General features: G+C 37.7%; 3 protein-coding genes across 7 annotated transcripts; 2 read left to right on the top strand and 1 right to left on the bottom strand.

Annotated features, from left to right (window-relative positions):
- Window positions 1–987: 987 nt before the first annotated feature.
- Window positions 988–12,185, bottom strand: LOC116296291 (monocyte to macrophage differentiation factor). 3 transcript variants are annotated; one of them, XM_031704312.2, is made up of 10 exons: window positions 12,056–12,185; window positions 8,973–9,070; window positions 8,768–8,818; window positions 7,452–7,566; window positions 5,290–5,371; window positions 4,525–4,688; window positions 3,898–3,972; window positions 3,234–3,335; window positions 2,896–2,968; window positions 988–2,396 (listed from the first exon to the last, which is right to left on the bottom strand). In XM_031704312.2, exons 6-10 carry the CDS (start codon window positions 4,659–4,661, stop codon window positions 2,226–2,228), a joined length of 558 nt encoding a protein of 185 aa, XP_031560172.1. In that variant the 5' UTR covers window positions 4,662–4,688; window positions 5,290–5,371; window positions 7,452–7,566; window positions 8,768–8,818; window positions 8,973–9,070; window positions 12,056–12,185; the 3' UTR covers window positions 988–2,225. The 3 variants fall into 3 exon arrangements, with proteins under 3 accessions (XP_031560172.1, XP_031560173.1, XP_031560171.1); XM_031704313.2 differs by having other exon boundaries at window positions 8,772–8,818; XM_031704311.2 differs by lacking the exons at window positions 7,452–7,566; window positions 8,768–8,818; window positions 8,973–9,070; window positions 12,056–12,185 and adding an exon at window positions 5,814–6,124.
- LOC116296290 (E3 ubiquitin-protein ligase CHIP) lies at window positions 6,655–11,552 on the top strand. The gene is made up of 9 exons (XM_031704310.2): window positions 6,655–6,857; window positions 7,900–8,098; window positions 8,351–8,427; window positions 8,812–8,900; window positions 9,272–9,350; window positions 9,610–9,666; window positions 10,286–10,368; window positions 10,805–10,838; window positions 11,264–11,552. The coding sequence occupies exons 1-9, from the start codon at window positions 6,768–6,770 to the stop codon at window positions 11,390–11,392; spliced, it is 837 nt and encodes a 278-aa protein (XP_031560170.1). The 5' UTR covers window positions 6,655–6,767; the 3' UTR covers window positions 11,393–11,552.
- Window positions 12,186–12,784: 599 nt separating the features above from the next.
- On the top strand, window positions 12,785–22,644 carry LOC116296282 (uncharacterized). Of its 3 annotated transcripts, none has more exons than XM_031704292.2 (13): window positions 12,785–12,872; window positions 14,662–14,976; window positions 15,300–15,490; window positions 15,969–16,149; window positions 16,532–16,736; window positions 16,996–17,125; window positions 17,592–17,769; window positions 18,807–18,966; window positions 19,385–19,460; window positions 19,873–19,928; window positions 20,386–20,655; window positions 21,409–21,474; window positions 22,247–22,644. In XM_031704292.2, exons 1-13 carry the CDS (start codon window positions 12,816–12,818, stop codon window positions 22,249–22,251), a joined length of 1,890 nt encoding a protein of 629 aa, XP_031560152.2. In that variant the 5' UTR covers window positions 12,785–12,815; the 3' UTR covers window positions 22,252–22,644. The 3 variants fall into 3 exon arrangements, with proteins under 3 accessions (XP_031560152.2, XP_031560151.2, XP_031560153.2); XM_031704291.2 differs by having other exon boundaries at window positions 21,409–21,504; XM_031704293.2 differs by lacking the exon at window positions 12,785–12,872 and adding an exon at window positions 14,214–14,288 and having other exon boundaries at window positions 21,409–21,504.

The raw sequence follows: 22,644 nt of genomic DNA, 5'->3' as shown, positions 1-22,644 counted from the left end.
CTGTCTCACTATTCTCATGACGGAATATAAATTTAAGTAAGAAAGAAAATTCGCGAAGCATTTTGGAGTGGGAGTCAAATAAAGCCATCATGCAAACGTCCTATTGTAACATAGCTCAATGCAGTAGTGGATTTCCCAAAGGAAGGTCACTGAGTCCTTGCGGAACTGTCACCGGATCGTAGTTTATGGTTTGACTTAACATATCATCAGTGTATGAACACCAATAAATTAAGATTATAATTGAGGACGACACGGCTGGCGAAGATTAATAGGCATATTTATATATAGATAATAAATCAGTGAGATTTTCAATGCGCAGTTCCATTACTATGATCACCGATTCGTTTTCCGGTCCGGATCAACCTCGCGTTTTCAGTAGCATCTTGAGTGACTTCTGGCACTTGATATTAACGTCATATACGCAAGCGCACGCCAAAACGATTGGAAATCCTTCGTTTCCTCACAAGGGATCATGCCTGAGATTTCTTCATTTAAGGAGTTCCTCACTCATGCATAGGATCGACCTCTTATTAAAGTCTTTTCATGTCACATATTTTTCTCACCGTGATTCATGCCACTATTAAAAACAGGAGTTCCTCTCGGCTCAATCATAGGACCACTTTACGCTAACCATGGAAACATGGTTCGCAAAGATTTCAGGAACAAAACTGGGCGAAGAGACTATGAATTTTGACGCCAAAATCTTTTGACCAGAGCTAAATCGGGTTCAAACTGGGAAGTATCGAGTCAATCGACTAGACATATCGTACGTTCCACGTCAACCACCGTAATTCCTAAATATAGTCATTAGCACTGTTTTAGTCCCTTTATAGTCAGATATAAAGCGCTCGTGATTACCCTTGTGTCATCCCATACGTTTATCGCTATCATTCTCATCCAGAACCTTCGAATTCCAGAAAAGCAACTTAACCATATGCGTTTCTATTAAAACGATTGATATAAATAGAATGAGGGAATCTGTACAACTTGTGAACATGTTGAGAACCGTATCTTGTTTCAAGTTCGACTGACGTGCATGGTCTATATATAAACACACACAATGGGCATATATTTCATGTTCTTAAAAGAGTTCACATGTCATATTATTAATAGACCAATTCATTCATCATATCTCTCAATCAGTGCTCCACAAATAAGTCAGTGGAACAATAGTGAGGTGCGCCCGGCTGCTGCTCTGGGTTACTTCTAAACCACGTATCAACATCAGCTAACCAGTTGCAATCTTTACAACACTGCGACCATGTTTATTCTCATGGCAACCTTAAATGCATGCACCCGCATAAACGAGGCCACGCTATTTTCAAACCAACATGGCTGCTGCGTGAAAGAGGCACACATAAAATGTGTGTGTGTGGTTTGTGTTGGGGGGGGGGGGGTTAAAAAGGGGAGGAAGAGTGGTATCGTATTTAAAAGTAATGGGCCATTAGAGACCTTTAGCATCGTGTTTAACGCTAACGTAACCGCTAGGGAACATGCCAAGAAACGCGCCCATTGCGGCTCTTCCAGCAACAACTTCGTTACTTTCGTACGTTATATTACGCCTTGCTAGGTGTCAAAAGTTTAACGGACTGCAGTTTGAGGTTTGCGGTACCTAGCAAGAACGTTGTGCTGAAGGTCTCTATTAGCTGTTTGCGTACGCAGGGCAAAATATAACTTACAAATTACGAAATATTCTAACGATCTTTAGGTAATTCGTTTTTCTTTGTAGCCACAATGAAATAAAATCAAGAGATGTCTTGATAATAACTTCTTGTAATTGCCTACCTCTATACTTCGTTAACCAAAATTAATTTCCATTTGCGTCACTTAAAAATTCAACACTTTTGCTCAGCCTCAGAGCTCAAATATAATGGATTTAAAACGTCTTAAAATTAATAAAAATGTCCGATTTATAATTTAGTAAAGCAGCAAATAATAATGCTGGTTTGGAATAATAAGAGAAAAAACATTTGAAATGATAGAAAAAGAGAGGAAGAAAGGAAGAAAGGAAGAAAGGAAGAAAGGAAGAAAGGAAGAAGGAAGGAAGGAAGGAAGGAAGGAAGGAAGGAAGGAAGGAAGGAAGGAAGGAAGAACGAACGAACGAACGAACGGAAGAAAGGAAGAAAGGAAGGAAATAATTAAGTAAGGAAGAAAAAATGAGACAACTTAAAATTTAAATGTTTACACATGTACAAATCTATATACCTGGTACATATGTATAACGATCAATATAAATGAGTATATACTGCATAAAAATGTAAGCACGCTCCAGTGGCACAGAAAACGTGCCATATTGCATGCGCAAATGTTATTTTTCCATCTGATTTAAAGAAGTACACTCCCCCGATGTAAAACGCTCCACCCAGTGCTACTTCTATTAGTCCAGCGGTGTCAGACTGTAGAAAAAATAGGTAGGTCAGAAAAGATGTGAGTCACCAGACAATAAACACACATACACTCTCTTGCTCTCTCATGCTTACTGGCTTAGGTGGGTGTATATCATCTTTCTTTATTTTTGAAAAAGATGTGGGGTAAGGCTGCTTTCATAATGTATGGCAGAGGGGGGGGGGGGGGCAGGTGAAATCTTTAAATGACAAAAATATTCTTAAGATCCCCGCTTGAAGTCCCCCCAAAAATAACTATCCCCCCAGGCAATCTCTTGTAGCTTCTTCTAAAAATTTTGCATCCCCACACTTCTCTGAAAGAAATTTTCAAACCCCATTCATTTTACTGGTAAAAAATTTTCTGATCCCCCCTAAATTTCACCTGCCCCCCCCCCCCCCCCCCCCCCCCCGCCATATATTATGAACGTAGCCTAATCTTTTGGTTTCAATTCAAGCAAATTAATAATTATATTCAAGAGCGTGAGGATGTAATAATGCAATTAATACACACCGCTTGGAAGATGAGAGGCAAGGAAGGAAGGACTCCAAACATAAGATAAAATACTGTCTCTAAAGTCTTGTATCTAGAACAAAGAATAAAATCGGATCACTATGCATATGATCACGGGTGGATCTAGCAAAAAATATAGGGGGGGGCTTTACCGAATTTTGCTCTTTAAATCCATTCCTTTGATCAAATAAAACTATATATGGCTAAAGGGGGACTACAGCCCCACCCTCCCCTCCCTGGGTCCACCCCTGATGATACATGATGTCTAAGCTTTTACAAGTATGGGTGAATGTATTAATCTGGTCAATGAAGTTGGGTGGCATAGAGGCGTTACTTACTTCTCATGGAATATGCAATTGTAAAGTGTTCCCATGATGGCTCCTATCCACAGCAGCCAGGAGAGTCTGTCCCCCCAGATTCCTACATCCCGCAGGACCAGCCTAGTGTATAGTCATCAATATTGATTAGTATCACAACACAAGTGTATACTACCTCTTTGAAAAGATATCTTTATTATTATCACAGCCACAAACACTAACCATCATCATTATCATCATCATTTTTACTAGAATATTCATCTATCATCATCACCTTCATTGCTCATAAATGCCACCACCAACACTAACCATCATCATTATCATCATTATCATTTTTACTAGAATATTTATCATCATCATCACCTTCATTGCTCATAAATGCACCACCACCAAAATCTTTATGCCACAATCATCAATCATCAATCATCACCAACACCTAAAATTCTACTGTCATCGTCATCACCACCCACCATGATCACAATCATGATCATTCACATCATCACATTGTCATTTTCATCAACACCACGACCACCATCATTAATTCATTTGTATTACTGCATAATTTCAATAATAACTATGTACATACTTTGCACAAACAACATACATACTTCTAGTCTGAGGATCCCAAAGTTCAAATTATTAGTCGTAAAGAGCTCTTTATCATAATGAAAAATACATATCTTACCAAGGCATGTAAGATGCAGCTATGAAGAAATAGATAATTCCACGATCACATAAATGAAGAATATGTCTCAAATTCCTATAAAATACAAAAAGTCCATCAACAACTATGGACAACATTCAGAAGAAGAGAAAAACCCTTGGCTTAGTAAACCCATAAAATATTCTTTATGGGCTACATGTAGTGACCAAGTTGAACTATGCATTTTTCAATTGGAGGCTATGTTGCTGCCATGTTAGTGGTGTTCAACAAAGGATTTCTTATTAGCTCCCACTGTTAATACCACTAACTTGGCCATCATGTCCTTGTCATTCGACACATAAAAATCTCTTGACATTGCTTGCAAACTATCGATAGACCTCTTTACCTTGGGCACATTATTTTCTCATTTCAGACAATGTGTCATTCCCTAGAGTATTAGTTCTTTGTTAAAAGTTGTGCATGAAAAGACACATGAATATGGATTCAGCTCAAGTAAAGAATCTTATTCTCAAGATATAGATACTTGGTCTGAAATAGAAAAACATTATTCCCAAGTGAACAATTTGAAAATATTTATTTTTCTCTGAAATGTTATTATATTATACTTAAAACACAAGAATAAGCCATGCAAGCAAGCCCTTCTCATACCTTAATCTTCCACTCAGTGAAATAACATGAAAGAAGGTGGATATTGAAAAGATAAGAACAAGAGAGATGCCATACACCCAAGCTATAGCTTTATGGCTGTAGGACTTATCAAGTGCCAGATGATGAAGAGTATCCATTGCTTGGTAAGCAGGTACAACAAAAAACTAGAAAGTGAAGAGCAGACAGTCATCATGAATAAAACACTTTATCAAGGTGTTTAAACTGCAACTTTCCCTTCCCTCCTTTTCTTCCTTTTTTCCCATACATTTTCTCCCCTCCACTTTTTTTGCATTTCCTCTATCTTCTCCTTTGACATGCACCAGAGAATAAAATGTAGTTACTCTTACAATTTCAAGTTTTTGTCTTAAAAATAATAGATGAAATAAAAACTTGATTTTTAGAAGGCATGCAGCTCAGCCTCTTACACCTGTCCTTAATTTTCATATTAGTAATATTTACCATTTAAGGGCCGGGTAAAGTATCCTAAATTATATATTATATATTACCACTATTTTCGATTTCACTGCAACAGGGAAATTAGGCAATACACTGCTGTCAATCATAGAAGTTATCGGAAACTAGTTTAACATGCACAGTCTAACAGCTAGTTTATCAGCTGACAGACAGTAGTCTATTGCCTGATTTTCCTGTCGTGCCACTGTTGTTTCATCAGCGCATAGTAGTGAAAACAGTAGTAATGAATTCGAAAATACACCTGCTATGTGCTGGAACATCTATATTGGTTAAAACTGCTTATTTACTTACTCCATGAGTTATAATATTTGCAATTTGTTCTTGAGATGTTGGTATATAAGCTTCTCCTGGTTTTGCAGGAGGATTTCGGTATCTATGAGACAGAAAGAAAACATTCTATTTATTCAAAATCCAATACAACATTATGTCATATCAAAGATAAATGTATGGACACCTTTATTAGCGTCCCGGAAGTCCAAATCTCCGAACTTTGGACCATCTTTCAACACTTAGAAAATTATGTGGTATCAAATTTAAAGATTTTAGTTTCGTTTTTTCAGAAGCTAAACCATGAAACTAAAAGTTTATATTGTGTTAAACGGTACGTGTTAATAGAAAAATTGAACTTGCAATTAATAGACCAAAAATCCCTTGCCAATATCATGGTTGTTTGGAGCCAATTTTCGGGTTTAATTTTTTGGGGGAAAAGCGCGAAAAAGACTTAAAATTACAACCATTCTTACAATTTAATGATAATGCAAAGAAAAAAACAGACATCTTATTCAGAGTAAAGCAATATAAGCTAATAATATTACCTTGACAAATCTACAAGTCTCTTCATCATGAACGCGTTTAGTTGAAGTGGGAAAACTGCTCGAATGTTTCACATAGATTCTACGACCCTCGCCATTTTTTTCGTTGAATTACAAGCGTTCAGTAATGAAAGGTTAGAGCAGTCTGTCGGCCAAAATTCCTTTCTACATTTTATAAGAGCTTTATATTCGCTTTGTGGTATAATGTAATGACAACCGAATGTATATAAATTAATGATTTACAATTAACAGCAGGCGTTATGAATCAAACTGAGAGGAGCATGGCACTAGCTCCTATGAACCCGTACATTTCTTTTCTTTTCTTCTTCTTCTTTTTTTTTTTTTTTTCTTTTTTTCTTTTCTTGATTCATCTCATCTTTTCTTTTTTTTTATATATATAATAAACCTCTTAAAAACTATGGATTGTTTCTGTAAAAAGGTGTGGGTTTGAGAATAAACTTAAAGTTTTTCCTTTTTTCTCTCCCATCCCTATATATATTTTTCTTTTATATTTCCTTCTTTGAAAAAGGATAGTACAACATTTTCTACAATATTCATTTTCCCCATTTTTCTCATCATTATCATTGTATTTATTAACTACATATGAAAATATTCTTTAAACGAAAAAAAGTCAATACAGGCGTTTTATAATAAACAAATATTTACATCACTATGTGTAAATAAAATTGAACAATTTTTGTTTAAAACGATTACTGTTTTAAAATGATTATTTGAGAAATAATCAATTATTATGATGATTCAATGATGATAATGAATGATGATGATGATACTAGTGCCTGCAGGTATCCCAGCCAGCGGTTGTCATGTAGTTGTTCATGCGTACTATCAAAGTTCGGGACATTTATTTATTTTTTCCCACTTTGATTAGAAAAATACACACAGAAATCAATAATATTAAACTAGTAAGAGCTTAAATCCAGCCATAAAACCCTGGCCATGAGTGCCGCAGAGCTGAAAGACCAAGGTAATCGCCTGTTCAGTGCTAAACAGTTTGATGACGCCGTCCAGTGCTATACTAAAGCTATCGTAAGTCGACTACAACACTGAAAAATACTTTGAAAAAGTAAAAATAATGAATGTTCCTCAAAACAAAATATTTTATTCGATCGCAAGTAGATGCCTTTTACGATTTGTGTTTGGGCGTCTTAATGCGTCATTTAGAATCCTAGTCGCTAGGTTTTTGTGATTTTGAAGCTGTTCAATTTAAAATATTTGGGTGCTGTTAGATGTACCAAAATATTTTTGAATCTGTTTTGTGTAATTTTATTGCTCTCGTGTCAACCTTGTATCGTTTTTTTCCCCTTTAACACCTTAAGACTGTTTTAGATGAGCTTAAATATGCCATAAAGCTATCAGTAACCATCAGTAACCTATCTTCTGACTACTAGTTGTGTAACTGTCAATATGGCAGCCCTGCGGGGGGGGGGGGGGGGGTATTCCCATATATGGACTATACGGGGATGATCCGCTGAACAGGGTATAGTTTTTTGAGCTTCTTGTCATAAACAGGGCATGCAATTTCACACTCAAGTTCCAAGTTCTTCCTGAGTTTCCTGTCATATTCAGGGTTTCTACTTTCGTATTGACCGAAACTGGCTATATTATGGTCGTAAAACATACCTATGAGCATTCCCTTGAGTAATATACCTTTGTTCGTCAGTGCTTTTTGATTGGATAGACTAATATGGATGCCACTCAAACAGAGGATTTCATCCTCAAGGGAATGATGTTTGGTCTGAAATGAGAAAACATTGGGTCTATTAGATGAGATGAAGAACAAGAAAGGATTGTCTGCAAGAACCATGTTAAGTAGTCCAGATACTGGTTCCTCCTTTCTCAACTCTGCTTGCACAGGAGTTCAAAAAAAGCAGATAGAGTGAAGGAAGGAGGGCAAGTGTCTTGACTAGAAGTTACCATGTAAGACTTGCCACAACGATCTATCTTCCTCTCCTTGTATAACTAGTCATTCAAGAAAAGTGTGAATTTCTAGATTACAGCAAGCAAGTGATGAGGTTGAGAGAGTTACTGTGGAGTACATAATAATTCACTTTTTTAAACTTGTCCACAGATAAAAAATTCCACAGTCCCTACATATTTTACAAATCGTGCTCTCTGCCACCTAAAGCTTAAAAAATGGAACCAGGCTATACTAGACTCCCGACAGGCACTAGATCTTGATGGCAACCTTGTTAAGGCTCATTTCTTTCTTGGACAAGCACTTCTAGAACAAGAATGCTATGATGAATCAATAGCTGCACTAAAAAGAGGTAATGTCTCCCTTAGAGGGTCTTAATTTAACAAAAGATTTTTTTCCTTGATTCTTTTGCTATGTCTCGAATGACCAAGTAAAATGGTAGTGGCATCTCATTTGAAGATGTTTAACATAGATGGCCCATAATTTATCAGCGAAAATCCATGTAATTCCACTCTGTCATTGATTATGCATTCCCAAACAAAATCCCTAGATTTACAGTGTAGATATGGCTATGGTATTTGAATCTTTTTTGTGTTTTTTTTAGCATTTGACCTTGCAAAGGAGCAGAAACTAAACTTTGGGGATGATATTGCAAGTGCATATCGAATGGCAAAAAAGAGGGTACAGGATTATCATTATAGTATTAACATCAACTTTGTAGAATCACAAAGGATATCGATCGATCGGTGAAGTTCTTCTTCTTGTTTTTCTCATTCACTCTCATTTCACAGTCTTCACTTTCTTTCCCAGTCTTTATTGCCTTTGGGCTGCTACATTTTCTAGATTTAACTCAAGGGCTTGATTAAGTGGTGACTTTGCCACCCCACTTAAAAATAGAAATTTATTGTATTTTGAAATTCAGATGAAACAATATGCTGGCTTTCTAGGTAACAGCCATCCCTTGGAATCATCCTAGATCTGATACTGTTTTAACCATGTTATTAAATATTGTAAGTGGTACCTACTGCTTTGGTATATCTTCATTTACTATTATTTTTCTTCAAGAGGTTTGCTGTTGCAGAAGAAAAAAGAATATTACAAGAAGTAGAACTGCAAAAATATTTAAATAAACTGGTTATAGAGGATAGGGAAAGGTAAGGAATACACTGTACACCAATAGAAATATGGTAACCAATTTAAAATAACAATTGTTCTAAACTTCTTACCCAATCCCTTTGCTCTTCACATTCCCTGTGGTACATAGTCTCCAGTGTGCCATTAGGGGCTGTCAGTTGCTGGATGGCTGTCATTAAGGAGTTGGTGTCTTGTAAAGTACAAAAGGCAAATTAATCATTAGGTCAATGGGGGTCCAGATAATGAATGAGAATATAGAACAAAAGGAGTGTCCTAACATCCACCCCACCCCCACCCCCACCACCCCCTATGAGACACATACAAATCCACACTCTTCTTATGGATTTACAAAACAGCTTATTACATATTTTTATATCTTTTAAAACATCAGATCTATAGCTGCCATGAAAGAAAGTACACTTGATGATGAAGAAAAAGATGCAGAAATTCAAAATATTGATCATGAAGCTGTAAGTGTAGTTTGAAGTGAAGTGAAATCTAATGAGAAGTGGTTTAGGAAAACATTTTTGAAAAAAAATCAGACTTCCAATATTTTTGTCTCTAATTTTTCTTTTAAAATGAAGTGAAATCAATTGTAATTTATAAATAGCCTGTTTTCTGAAACCAAATGAGTTCATAATCTTAGAACATACTTTTCAGTGGTAAGCCAATAAATTATTTTACAATTATTTTCTTCATTCTTTGTTTTGTACTTTTTTGTCTTTTTAGGAAAAACGATTGTCTCAAATCAGTGACTTATTTGCTGAAGTTGATGATAGACGGAAGGTAAAGTTGATTAAAAACTGTACTTGTAGATCAACAGCAGCATTTGATTTAAATTTATTGTTCTCACTACGATCATCTTAAAAAGTACATTTTCAAACCCATAGACCTTTGACTCAGACCTTTTGAATAGCGCAGCGCAATTGTGACGTCATAAGGACGAAGACAAAGACGAAATTCGAACAAACAAACTTACAAGTTTACTTTCAGCAGATAATTTTCACAGCTGATTGCAGTTGATCTTAGTTTACATGGGTTATTATTGTAACTTTAAGTAAAAATAATAAAATCAGTTCGTATAATCCTTGTAGCAGTTAAACAGAATGCAATGTTTTCCAAATCTTTAAGCTATTTTTAGAATCAGTGCGCTGTGCTATTCATACAATACCACTGTGTTCTTTGATTACTTGCTCATTTACGCAGGTTTAGCCTCATTTTAAAATATTCTAAAATACTACATGTATAGTGAAGTATAGGATGCACAATTTCAACGATACGTCAAACACATTAAAATCCCACAAACCTTCACTAGAAAACACACAAAATCGAAGCTAGAGAGGGATCCAGAAATTTGAATCTGTAGGGTCACCAAGCTGTGAATTTTATCTATTCTCTTTCTCAGAAAAGAGAGGTTCCTGATGCTCTTTGTGGAAGAATAAGCTTTGAAATTATGAAAGATCCTGTGATTACTCCAAGTGGAATAACGTATCCTTTGACACTTTAATATTACATTAGGAATTTTTTTCTAAAAAGATGGATGAATTTTCCTTATATTGCACTAACCAGGTCAGAACACTAGGAAATGGATATCATGGGTGGATTTAGGGGTGGACCAAAGGGGCCATGCCCCCCCCCCCCCCCATTTTTTTTGGCTAGTTATAGAGGTTCCTTTAACATCAAAGTTCTTAACCCCCTATCTCCAATTCATAGAGGCTCCTCTAACTCTGAAGTTTCATCGTATATTTCCTGGATCTTCCCCCTGGAAATTATGAGTTTGGATGTGTGTTTGGGAGCTGGGGGAAAGGGGTTTCGGAGTGGTGGAAAGATTGAAATACTTGGAGTAAAAATGGGAAAAAGTGGCTGTAAATCCAGTAGGTCACTCTGGTAAAAATGCAAAGATCTGTTCTTGACAATGGTTTAGATATGACAAGAAAGTCATTGAGGAACATCTACAGGTATGGCACTGTGTACTTATTGTCACAGCATTTTCATAAAACCAAAAACAAATTGCTCTGCTTCCATTAACTATTTGCAGCTTTTTGCATCTAAAGAGGCTGCTTGAAAGTCAAAAAAAATGCCCAAGAAATTTCCCTTTTCATATTAGCATTTCTTTACTTTGTCTTCTTTCCTCTCTACCACCCTCTCCCTTTCTTTCTTTCTTTCTTCCTTCCTCCCTCCCATCTTCCACTCTTCTTTCTATTTCATTTACTTTTTGTTACTTTTTCTTTTCTTTCTCTTTTATTATCTTTGTTTTTCGCTCATTTTTCGTCTCTCGTTTATCTCTCCTTTTCCTTATCCTTGCTTCCTTTTTTCTTTTAATATCATTATATTTTCGTCCTTCACTCATTTTTTGTCTCGTTTATCTATCTTTTTTACTTAGCGTGTTGGCCATTTTGATCCTGTAACAAGAACAGACCTCAGACAAGAACAGCTTATCCCCAATCTGGCCATGAAGGACATCATTGATGACTTTGTGACAAAGAATGAATGGGTGGTAGCGGAGTACTAAGGGCCATCATGTTCCATGGTCATTGTCGCATGCACAGTACGCGCAGGTTTTAATCACGACTGCTTAATTTGGCAGTTGCAAGCCAGCCATTCGGCAATCTCACATTATATTGTATAGAAAAATAGAGATTTCTGAATATTCAATAAAGTTTTTCCTCTAACTTGAAATAGTCGATAATTTATTCCAACACATCTTCTACACTGGCTTCAGCTTAGCCATTACGTATTTTCTTTAGTTTTAGGGCGCTAAAGAAGATATGTTTAAAAAAAACTTTTTTGAACTCCAACATATGCTTTAAAAGTATCATACTCAATAGGCTAATTAACTATGAAGTAATATAAATAGTATCAAGAGTTTAAAATGTTGCACCACTCTATTGGGTACTGATGAATTTAAAAATATTCATACTGCACGAATGATTAAAAGGGAAAGTTAATTCGTAAGAGCGTTATCTTAAATGTCAAAAAAAATTTCACGAAAGGATTCAGTTTTGTGACATGGAGATTTTGAGTAAATTTGAGCTCGCGATGAAGTTCTAGCTGGAAAAAGAAAAGCTAGTTACCCGAGAGTTATAAAGTTCTTTCCCGAATATTTTCCTTTAAAATTTAAAGAAAAGTTTCAGGGGTTTTAAGACGTTACGGTTTTTAAATTTCAGCTAGTTACCCGAGAGTTATGAATTTCTTTCTTTCTCCTTTCTTAGGAGTATGCGTAGCTCAGTTGGTTAGTGAGCGACCTTCAGAGCTTGAGGTCCACGATTCGATCCTTGGGGTCTCCACGTCAGTTTCGACTTCTCTCTAATCCGTGTAGCTTCAGTTTTAAATACTCTTAAAACAGAGCACTGAGGGAGGGGGTGGGTAAAGTGCGCACCGTCGGCTTCCATTGATAGCAGTTGAATTTCAACTGAAGGAACTACCGACGTTAAATAAAGGTGCTTTACCTTTACCTCCCGCCCCCCCCCCCCCCCCCCCCCCCCCAATATTCTCCTTCAAAATGTAAAAAAAATTACTTTATACAAGACTCGCCTTTTCTAAATTTTCATATATATATCTTTCGTAAAGCATTCATATCTTTAAGTTTAATAATTATGTTTATATACCAAACGTTGCCACGAAAGCGAAAATTTACATGTAAATATCATATCAGGAAAACGATAAATATTTCAGTTTATTGGTTTTTCCTTCGCATTAAGACGTTTTTTCATAATAATCCAAGTACTTTTACAAACAATACCAACAGTGGATCGTTGTTTACCGGAATCACAAACAAAACGGAATACCTGTATTTTATCATTCGAGTGCAAATTTTTATAACATCGATTATTAATGGTCTAAACTTGTCCTAAGGTATCCATAGCAACGTATCGGAACAGGTGAAATTTCTACAAGAGAAACAAGAATATTTTAAAAGTCGAAGGTACACCGACATGGACTTCTTATTTCTCATCCTTGTTTTCCTAAATTCTGGATTTCTATTCTCAGAGGTGAGTTAAATATTTTGTTTACTTTGAAAACTAAAACCAATTGGGTAGAAAATGTCGTACAAGTTGTCAAAAGTCTAAAAGTCGAGTTTCCAAAATAGAGTTGAGAAATAAAAGCTTCGTTCCAGCTAGTTTGAGTGTCAACTTCTTTATTCGTTTAGGACAAGTCTAAAATATTACACTATACTTGCTTTATTTGTAAATTTTTCGAGCTGTATGAGCTAAGGCGAAGGGCCACGAACACTTAACTTTATTTACAAAGTTCTTATTTTTGAGCATAACTGCCTTTCGATTTCGATTCAGAGACGTCCGGTGTTAATTTGGGCTTCTTCTTGCGATTGCTGTAATAATAACTGGCAATGTTCTGAATTAGTAATCCTTAAATAAGCCGCGTTTCCTAACGTACGAAATAAAAGCAACAACAAAGATAAGTAAGCATCAAAACAAATGAAATTAAGGAGAATTACAGTTGAAATCGAAACTGAAATTTATGACCCACTTTTTGGGGTTAGTTGCAAGAAGTATTTCGCACGCGCTGCAAACAAGACTAGGTCTAATTACTTTCACCTTGACAAGAACAAGAGACAACAACTCCTTGATCAACTTTAAATATTGTATTCTTAACAAAATGTATATATCAAGAAGTGTGGTAAACGGTTGATTTCAAATGCGTTAGACTTGATTAAAAACTTTTTTTAAGTCGTTGATCGTTAAGGCTAAGAAAGCCAAGAAGTACAGTTTGAGCTTCAACTATTTATTACTCCTATGCTCCCATAATCATGTTGTTTTTTTTTTTTTTGTTTTTTTGTTTTGGACAAAACAGCTGCGTGCTTGGAAAAAAGACATAATTTTACATGTTTAATGATTATTAAGGGAAAAAAATCGCTAAAATTTATCTTATAAAATTCCGTTAAGTGTTCTCAAGTTTTAAGTTTCTAGCTGTAAGTCTTCGTCAGGAATGGTTAATAAATCCTAGTTCAGATAGGAATAGTTAATAAATTAAATATTTTCTCAATACTCGAGATCTTCGTGTTGCATCGGATAAAGACGCCCGAAGTTCGGCAGTTTTTTCTTGAACTCAATTACATTTTGTATGTCAAATTTGTTTTTACGCAAGCCGCAAGCATTTTTCATTTTTCTTTCATGCCCAGAACACATAAAAGCGATCAGTCAATGTTTTACGACTGGACTTCATATCGAAGGAATATCGTTATCTGCGCATCAGCGAAAAAACAGACGTGCCGCTGTGAATAACGTCAGCGTTTTCAAAAGCTTCCTTTTTCGCTGCTTCCACACTATAGACTTCCGTTTTCAAATGTCACCACTCTGAAGGCCGTTTTTAAATGTATGCGCTTTCGATGAAAACGCTCTGACCGTTTTCGATCGTTCTGGTTTGGACGCAAGAGCAAGACGCATAAGGTGCGTTGCAAGTTGCAGAGAAAAGGTTGCTCGGATTACCACTTCGTGCGCATCAAATTTACATATATGTTGCAAAGAGTAGAGAAAGCTTCTACTTTGCGCAACGACTTGAAAATTTGTTTCAAGTGGAGTGGTAGTACGAGAAGCATTTCCTCTGCAACTTTAGGGAAGCATTTCCTTTGCAACATGCAAAGCAGCAATGTTGCGCGTTTTAATTTTGCTCGATTTATTTAGATTTCTTAATTTTGCCGCACCTATAAAAATGTATGCGTTTAATTTAAACGAAAACGTCTTAGTGTGGATGGGGCCTTAGCTATAGTCGAACAAATACCAGAATCGTAAAAAAGTTCTTTGTATTTTGTATTTCATACAGGCGGTTCGTCCTTCATTCTCTGTATTTGTGTCAGATGACTTTTTATTGGTTGGCCGAAGTGTCAAAATCACTCAAAAAACCACAGTGACCGAAGCAACTCCCTTTCGCTACAAGATCAAGCTGCCATTCAATGAGACAGCCTACATGAGGATATTAGGTCTTACTGTCCAGACCAATGACAGCCTGCAGATTACTGGCAATAAAGTGCCAAATTTGACGTCTTCCTCTGGGGATGAGAATCTTATAGACGAAGCAACATTTGACCTGGGTCAAGTGACGCCTAGTGGATCCATGGATATCGTAGTTACATTTGTGGTAAGTTGTTTATACATCTATTCACGTCTTTTTATTCAGTTCACTCTCCTCTTACCAGCTTGTGTCTCGTATTTGGTGCTTACCATTTAAACAAATCCATCCGGTTGGAAATTCACTTCCTAATGGAAAGAAAAGAACGGGAAACTTTGACTTTTAAAACACGCGTCTACCGGAAGAACCGAAAAGAGCGGTAAAAGTGGATTACTTCAAGTGGTAGGCCGAGTTATAAAAAAATAAAAATAAAAAATAAAAATTTTGGAAAATTACCCCAAAATTATGCATGATTAGAATATATCATGATGTTTTACATTTTTCTTTCCTAGGCGCAGCTCCTCGATCATCCAAAACTTACAAACGGTGAGAAAGTGTGGATAAGTATTGGGGCCGAGTTTACGAATGGATCCATCTGGGCCAATCAGCTTGCTGTTAGTGGCTTTAAGAACTTTGATCCTGAACCAGTCCTGAACGGCAGTGCGCATGTGCCACAGATGGACCAGAATGAAGTAGTGACTGGGTAGGTGGATGGTTCTGTGTGTGTAAGTCTGTGTGTGTGTGTGTGTGTGTGTGTGTGTGTGTGTGTGTGTGTGTGTGTGTGTGTGTGTGTGTCATTAGAGGTGCATTTCAGTAAAGTAAATGAAGTAATCAAAGAAAGATTATTCACGGGAAGACAGACGAGCAGGTGGACAGACAGAGAGGCAGAGAAATAGACAGACAGACAAACAGACAGACAGATAGTCAAGCAGACTTGAAGATAGGAAGACAGTTACATAGATAGTCAAAGAGACACGGACAAGCAGACGGCAAGATAGGAAGCAGACAGAAAGACACACATTGACAGACGAACAGACAGACAGGCAAACAAGCAGTCAGACAGACACGCTTAAACAGACTGACAGACAGACAGACAGACAGGAACAACAGGCAGAGCCCGACCACAAACATGACTTAGAGACCCAACAATCATTCATAAATTCATTCAATGTTCTTTTTAGGTCGACCGTAGACATCAACTTCCGGTTGACCCACGATCCCATCAAGACCACGTCCATCGCAAGCGGCATCAACATCACATTCTTCCATCCTCCATACTTGGTATTTGATTCCATGGCAAAGGACCCCAAGTCGGTACACGCTCAAGTGATCAGTAACTCGATCAGCACACGAACTCTATCGGTATGTAATACTCAACAAACTCATTGGACTACCTGTGGCCTTTTTTGGTCGTCGTCTTACTTGATTTTGTACAATACCGCTGTGTTCCTTGATTACAGACTCACTTACTCAGGGTTAGCCTCGCATCAGTGTCTAAATGATTACAAATACCAACAGAAACGTAAAGAATGCATAATTTCAACAATGCACTTTGAAATTCCACGGACCTTCACTGGAACACATGAATATTCTACACAAAATCAAGGCTTACACCCTCAACAACAGATAACTCGTAACTAGATTGCACCCATGTTGCCCAGTGAAGCTCGGCGTTCAAAAAGCGGTCCCAAGGTCCCACTCGGCGCAGCAAGATTCCACGCATATATGAAATGGTCTTTTTCAGGTTGGCTCGTTTAATTTCTCCGAAGTTGCGCATTTCAACATGACCTTTCAAGTCGATCCTGCAAAAACTAAACCGAGAGGTCAGGTCCACGCAGCCTTCGTTCGCATCGAAGTGAAATATAGCTTTACATCACCCTTCTATCCGGACCCACGAGAGATGAACATGAAAAAAGCTTTGCAAAACACAATCAAGTTTTATCCTCAAAGTAAGTAATATATGTCAAAAAATTAATGGAAGAGATTGGATAAAAGGGATTTTTTTGTTCATGCTCATGCTAATCAGCGGGGTTCCTGTGGAATTGGCGGGAACTTTGGCGCCAAACGCCCGCGCTTGCCGCCTAAACTCTCGGACATTCGCTACGTAAGTGTGATATAGCTAAACTTAAGAAATTCATTTTATACAATGCATACTCAAACTTAAAAAATAGCTTTAAATATTTTGAACACGAGAATCATATATTTCAGGAGATTCTTGCGACGTAGCGCTGGCAGTAGCTGACGAAAATTTCGAAGCTTCATCGTACTCCACTGAGGGACCCCCAAAAGAAGGAAAGCTTAACGGACCAAAGGCCTGGGTACCAGTTACCGCTTTGAAGTAAGTAAACATAACACGCGAACTTAAAATCAGTGTAGTTGTTGCACATAAAGATTATAGGAGAATCAAATCTCTTAAGTCCAACTTGATGTTTTAGATTCGATTGGTCATTATATCATTATTTCATTTCGCGACAACTCTCGGGAATTGAAACAAGAATTTGTTTGGTGTTGCCTGCTCTAAAGACCGATTTACACGGCGCGATATTTTCCTCACGACTGTTGCGCGCAACATGCTGACAACACATATTTTTTCCCTGTAAATTGACCGATAACTCGCTAAAGACTATGAATACCAGATAATAACTGGAAAACTTGGTGTAAATGGTGTAAACCTGCTTTAATTGGGCTATTTATTTATTTATTTATTTATTTATTTATTTATTTATTTTTTGGACCGTTAATCATTTAGCTGATCGGTCTTTCGGTTTTTAATTTAGCTTTTTTTAATTCATCTAACTTACCAGGAAAGATCGTAATCAGTTCATCGGGGTGAATTTCACGGGACTCAAGATCATCCACAGGATTGCAGTCCAGGGATCTGGTGACGGCCTCTCGACTTCCGGTTACGTCACTGGCTTCCGTGTATTCTACAGTAAAGACTGCGCGATGTGGACGCTCTACAAGAACAAGGACAACATCAAGGTATGATTTATTTTCACTTGTTAACATGACTGACTATATATTGATGGGTTGCAAGCATTCCCAAGAGAGTTAAAAGACAAAAACATGGCGGCCATTGTGGTACCGTTAACAATGGATGCTAATGAGAAATCTTTTGTTAAATGGCACCAACATGGCCGCGATTACGTAACGTGCAATCGAAGAATACAATACATACAACTAACACTTTTCAATCAAGGTTTCGACTTTTATCGCGTCCCGATCCAGATCTTCTTCTCATATTTTTGCCGCGCGCGCGCAGATAAAATTGGGTCCACTTCTGGACTAGGTTTTGAGTCCTGTTTTTATATAAGTTTTCTTGCACTCTTAAATAGGCAAGATGATTTTTGGTTGCAGCGTTTTATCTTATACCCTGGGTACCAGAGAGTAGGGGAATGGGGGGAGACAGTGTAGGGGGAGAAGCTTATCTTCCTCTCTTTCTCCTCCCCATTGTCCTCGAGCCTCTGGAACCCACAGAATTTATATCATTAAGCACGACACGTGATCACATTTTATGCATAGCGTACTTCTATGCACGGGATTTTTGGTCGGCCAAAAGAGCTTTTACATTGATAACCTAAACTATGCGAATAGAACTGTAAAAATATTAAATATTTTCTGCTTGAGAGTACGACCAAAGTGTTTCCAGAAAATAATAAGTCAAAAATACACCACGTTTGACTTTTATAAACTTGTATAAGGCTGATTGATAGACGGCTTATTGTAGTAGTAATAATGAGAATAGGCTTTATTTCGAGAGGGTAAACACATATATAACAGTAGTCAAAAAACACTGATGACTCTGTGGCCCTCAAAGTAGTCATTGTCTGAGGAAATTCGGTTTTAATCAATATTATATTTTGTATTATATTCCCGTTGAAGCTTGAAATCATTTTTTCAAGTCTTTCTTTACAGCGTTCGCTTAGATCGCTCATTCACTGTGATGATCAACACATCTATGATTATTTCACCACAGTTCTACCCATTCAATATTCACAATTATATTTTGTATTTACTAGTACCTGAAGGGCAACACGGCCGCCAACAAGATGAATGTCGTACCACTTGATCCTCCCATCGAAGCGAAGTGTATCCGCATCAACCCGACTGCGTTCAACAAGCAGATTAGCCTACGATTCGAGTTGTATGGCTGCGCATCGTCCAATCCAACTCCTGCAGGTAGGAATAACATTTGAAACACACAGTCGATATGAAACGTGTGTTTATAAAAAGCATTGCAACATTTTATGAACATTCCACTTGTTGTATCACTAAATACATCTAATTAACTGTACTTCCCTTGTACTAATTCGATCTCAGCTTCTCTGTTCTATGTTTTGACAATGATTTCGCAGTAGGACGTTTGCATGATGGCGTCATTTGACTCCCACTACCAAGATGCTTGGAAAATTTTCTTTCATATTTAAATTTGTATTCCCTCATAGAAAAGTAAGACAATTGGTGCTAATTAACTGAACAAAAGAAAGTGTGCAAGGGAGTCTCGACTGGTAGTAGAGGTCAATGACGCCATCATGTAAACGTAATTTTGAGTGTTATATATGAGACTGAACGATGTATTGTTGTTTCTCTTTCCTAGCTCTTCTAAAGAGTCGTACCTTTCTTCTGGATACAGCCACCAATACCATCTATGCTTGCAACATCCCAATGCTCAAGTGAGTAAAGAAGAGACAGCCAAATGATATAGTAGGAGGGGAGGGGAGGGGAGGGGGTTAAATGAATATATAGCTACACGGTACCAGGTATGCTTACCATTTAACCAGAAAAAAACGGAAATTCCGGTTGGAAAACAATTGTTATGTATTCCATGGCCAATCGGAAAGTCTTAGAAAACTCGGTCTCAGTTCTGATTGAGGTAATCCACTTTTCCCGCTCTTTTCGGTTCTTTCGGTAAACGCGTGTACCATTTGTCGGTTGTCAAAGTTTCCCGCTCTTTTCTTACCATTAGAAAACGAATTTCCAACCAAATGGATTGGTTTAAATGGTAAGCACCCCTGGTGTCCCGCAGTCAATTTTGATGATATCTATTATATATAGCAATCATCTATTTTTCTCAACAAATTACAGGAAAAGTGGCCAAGCAAGTTGTTACTATTCGTCGGACAGCGGCACCGCTTGGACAGGTAGATATTGACTGGTATTCCTATGGAGGGACCATTTAAGTTGCAAAATATAATATTATATATTAAAAGAATAGAAACTAGAATGCAGGAGGCAAAATATGTCAATGCAAAATGAAGGGAAAATTGTGAAGATAAGATAATATGGGATTCAATGGTGGTGTGCGCCTTTAATGCGCCGCCTCTTACTTCTTTTGTCGTGGGTGGTTTAATCCTCGTATCCACCATTAATGTGAGTAGAGTATTCAGTGTTTGTTGGATCCAGAGGACTTTTTTTCGCGGGTTCTTCTGTTTTTTTTTTTTTTTTCATTAAATAAAAAAGGAAAAAATTGGAAATACCCTGGAGTGGAGCCTGGCTTCTTTCGTGATTGTCCAATGTTGTGATCGATAAAACAGTGAAATATTAGACATTACTGAGCTCCAGCACTAAATAATAGTCTATTGTTTTCATCTTCATCAGCTTTCGATCATAACGTACTAAACATCAAGATGATCAACCCTGACAACAAACGTATCTACGGACTTGGACTCCGTGGTAGCCACTTCAGTTGCACCGCTCAACTAACCATCGAATGCATGATGATCTCAGCGGCTGAGTACGACAAAGTGAAAGTTCTTCCAGGAGTGATCTTCGCAAAGGAAGCCAACAAGATTTCTGTCACTGATGATCCGAACTCCAAGATTCCAGTAGAAGCGGATTCGTTCACTCACGATGGGAAGAAACTGGGAGGTGAGAATGGGAAATGAGGGAAAACGAAAATAAGGCTGCGTTCATAATGTATGGCAGGGGGGGGGGGGGGGCAGGTGAAATTGAGGGGGGATTGGGAAGATTTTGGTAGGAAAAAGGGGGGGATGGGCAATTTTTGGAAGAAGCTACAAGCCTGGCTTAGCATGACTTTTGCATGACTTTAAGGGGGTGTTAAGAATTATTCTGGGCATTTCAAATTTTCACCTGCTCCCCCAACCCCCCCCCCCCCTCTGCCATACACTATGAATGCAGCCTAAGTATGGGAGAGGATCGGAAATGGGAATGATATCCTTTTAACCGCAATGCTGGGGAAAACTGGAAGGAGAGAGATGGGAAATGAGGGAGGGGGAGGGGGGAGGGGGAGAAAGAAAATGAGTGTGGGAGAGAATATCTTAGATTAAAAAACTATTATGGAAAAAAAAAACTTTCTAGGTGGAAGAAGCTCTACATGGGTCTCCTAGTTTCCTGTATATGTGCAATCATGAAGGTCAATTTTTGGTAGTCTTTGTACACTAATTTCTATCACATACATCAGATTCCATTTTTTCTCGCGAAATAAAATCTAATTGGAAAATAAATGCCGAGAAAGTCTTTTAGATAAAAATCTAAGATAACTGAATGCCTTAAATGAAATCACTGTAACATCAAAACCCCTCTCAGATAACCCGGCTTTAAGTCACAAATTAACTGTCGCAGATGGAACTTCTTTCTTATCTTTTGTCTCTTTGAACACAGCATCTCCTCTTGGCATTCATTGGTACGATGGCGCATGGAATCAAAAGACATCCTGGGCTTTTGGCGGTAAGCGTGTCTGATAACTGCGTGAACGTGGTACGTGGAATTATCAATTGATTGATGTATTATAGATTCCCCCCAACTCCAAACTTAGGCCAAAATGTACTCGCATATCTTGTTTGTTTGCGTTGTGTGTGTGTGTGTGCGTATTATATCTGAAATCGATTGTAAAATTATCAATTGAATGATGCATTAGAGATTTATTCACCTCTCCCTCCGTGAACCCAAACGTGGGCGACGTGAGCCAAAATTTTCTAGCAAATGTTGGATTTTTTGTCGGTAAGTGTAAGACTGATAACTGAAGTAATCAGTTGATTGATGCATTAAAAGTAAGGGTTTATTAGGGACGCTAATTAATGTTTGGCGGAAGCGCTCTGGCAAACCAACGACAATGAAGAAGAAATTTAATTCTACATCAAATCAATGTGCTGTATACTTTAACGTCACGCGTCACGGCGCTGCGTCATGATCATTTGACCAATCATACATCGAATACTATTTATCCAATTAGTGTCCAGTATATGAACATGACAAAGTCACGACACAGCACGGCATGGCACGGCAATGGCCCAGAAGTTGTTTCAGGGCTCGATGAAATTAGTTTTTTTATTTGACCAATCATAGATCAAGTTGTAAAAAACTGATCATCCCGGTAACCTCCCTTCAGTCACAATAATCTACACACCACAGGCATCCCGCCAAAGAAACCATCACCAAACCCTAAAGCAAAGAGATGCATTTACGTTTTGAATAACTGTCTGGCTATTTGTGATTTCAGAATAATTCCTTGTCGGACTTTGAAGACGAATGTTGTCCAATTGATAATGATCAATCATCAGCACCACAGATAATAAACTGAACATTAGGCACCAATATAACAAGACGTTAAAATAGATCAATAGGATGGAATCAGTAAGGCACAAGTACCCTTCGTGGTCAGTCAGGCCACGCATGCGTAGACTGCTTGTAGGCCCCGCCAGAATGGATAATTCTGCACTGCCCCTAGTCAGAGGTCGTAGAGCCAATATTTACTTGCACTATTTTTAATGTCTTCTCTAGACACCTACGGGTACGAGACTGGAACTATGCGTGCCTAACTGATGCAGGCGACTACCCCATTTCTGTAACCACCCCACCCTCTTCCCCGTCTGCTTGTAGCTACAACAATCACTCCCC

The sequence above is a fragment of the Actinia tenebrosa genome, unplaced genomic scaffold, assembly GCF_029948245.1.
Source record: "Actinia tenebrosa isolate PJP-AT-01 unplaced genomic scaffold, QUT_ActTen_1.0 PGA_scaffold17__23_contigs__length_9995812, whole genome shotgun sequence".
Classification (NCBI taxonomy): domain Eukaryota; kingdom Metazoa; phylum Cnidaria; class Anthozoa; order Actiniaria; family Actiniidae; genus Actinia; species Actinia tenebrosa.
Note: the sequence above shows the minus strand (reverse complement) of the source record. Positions and strands in the feature narration are given on the sequence as shown.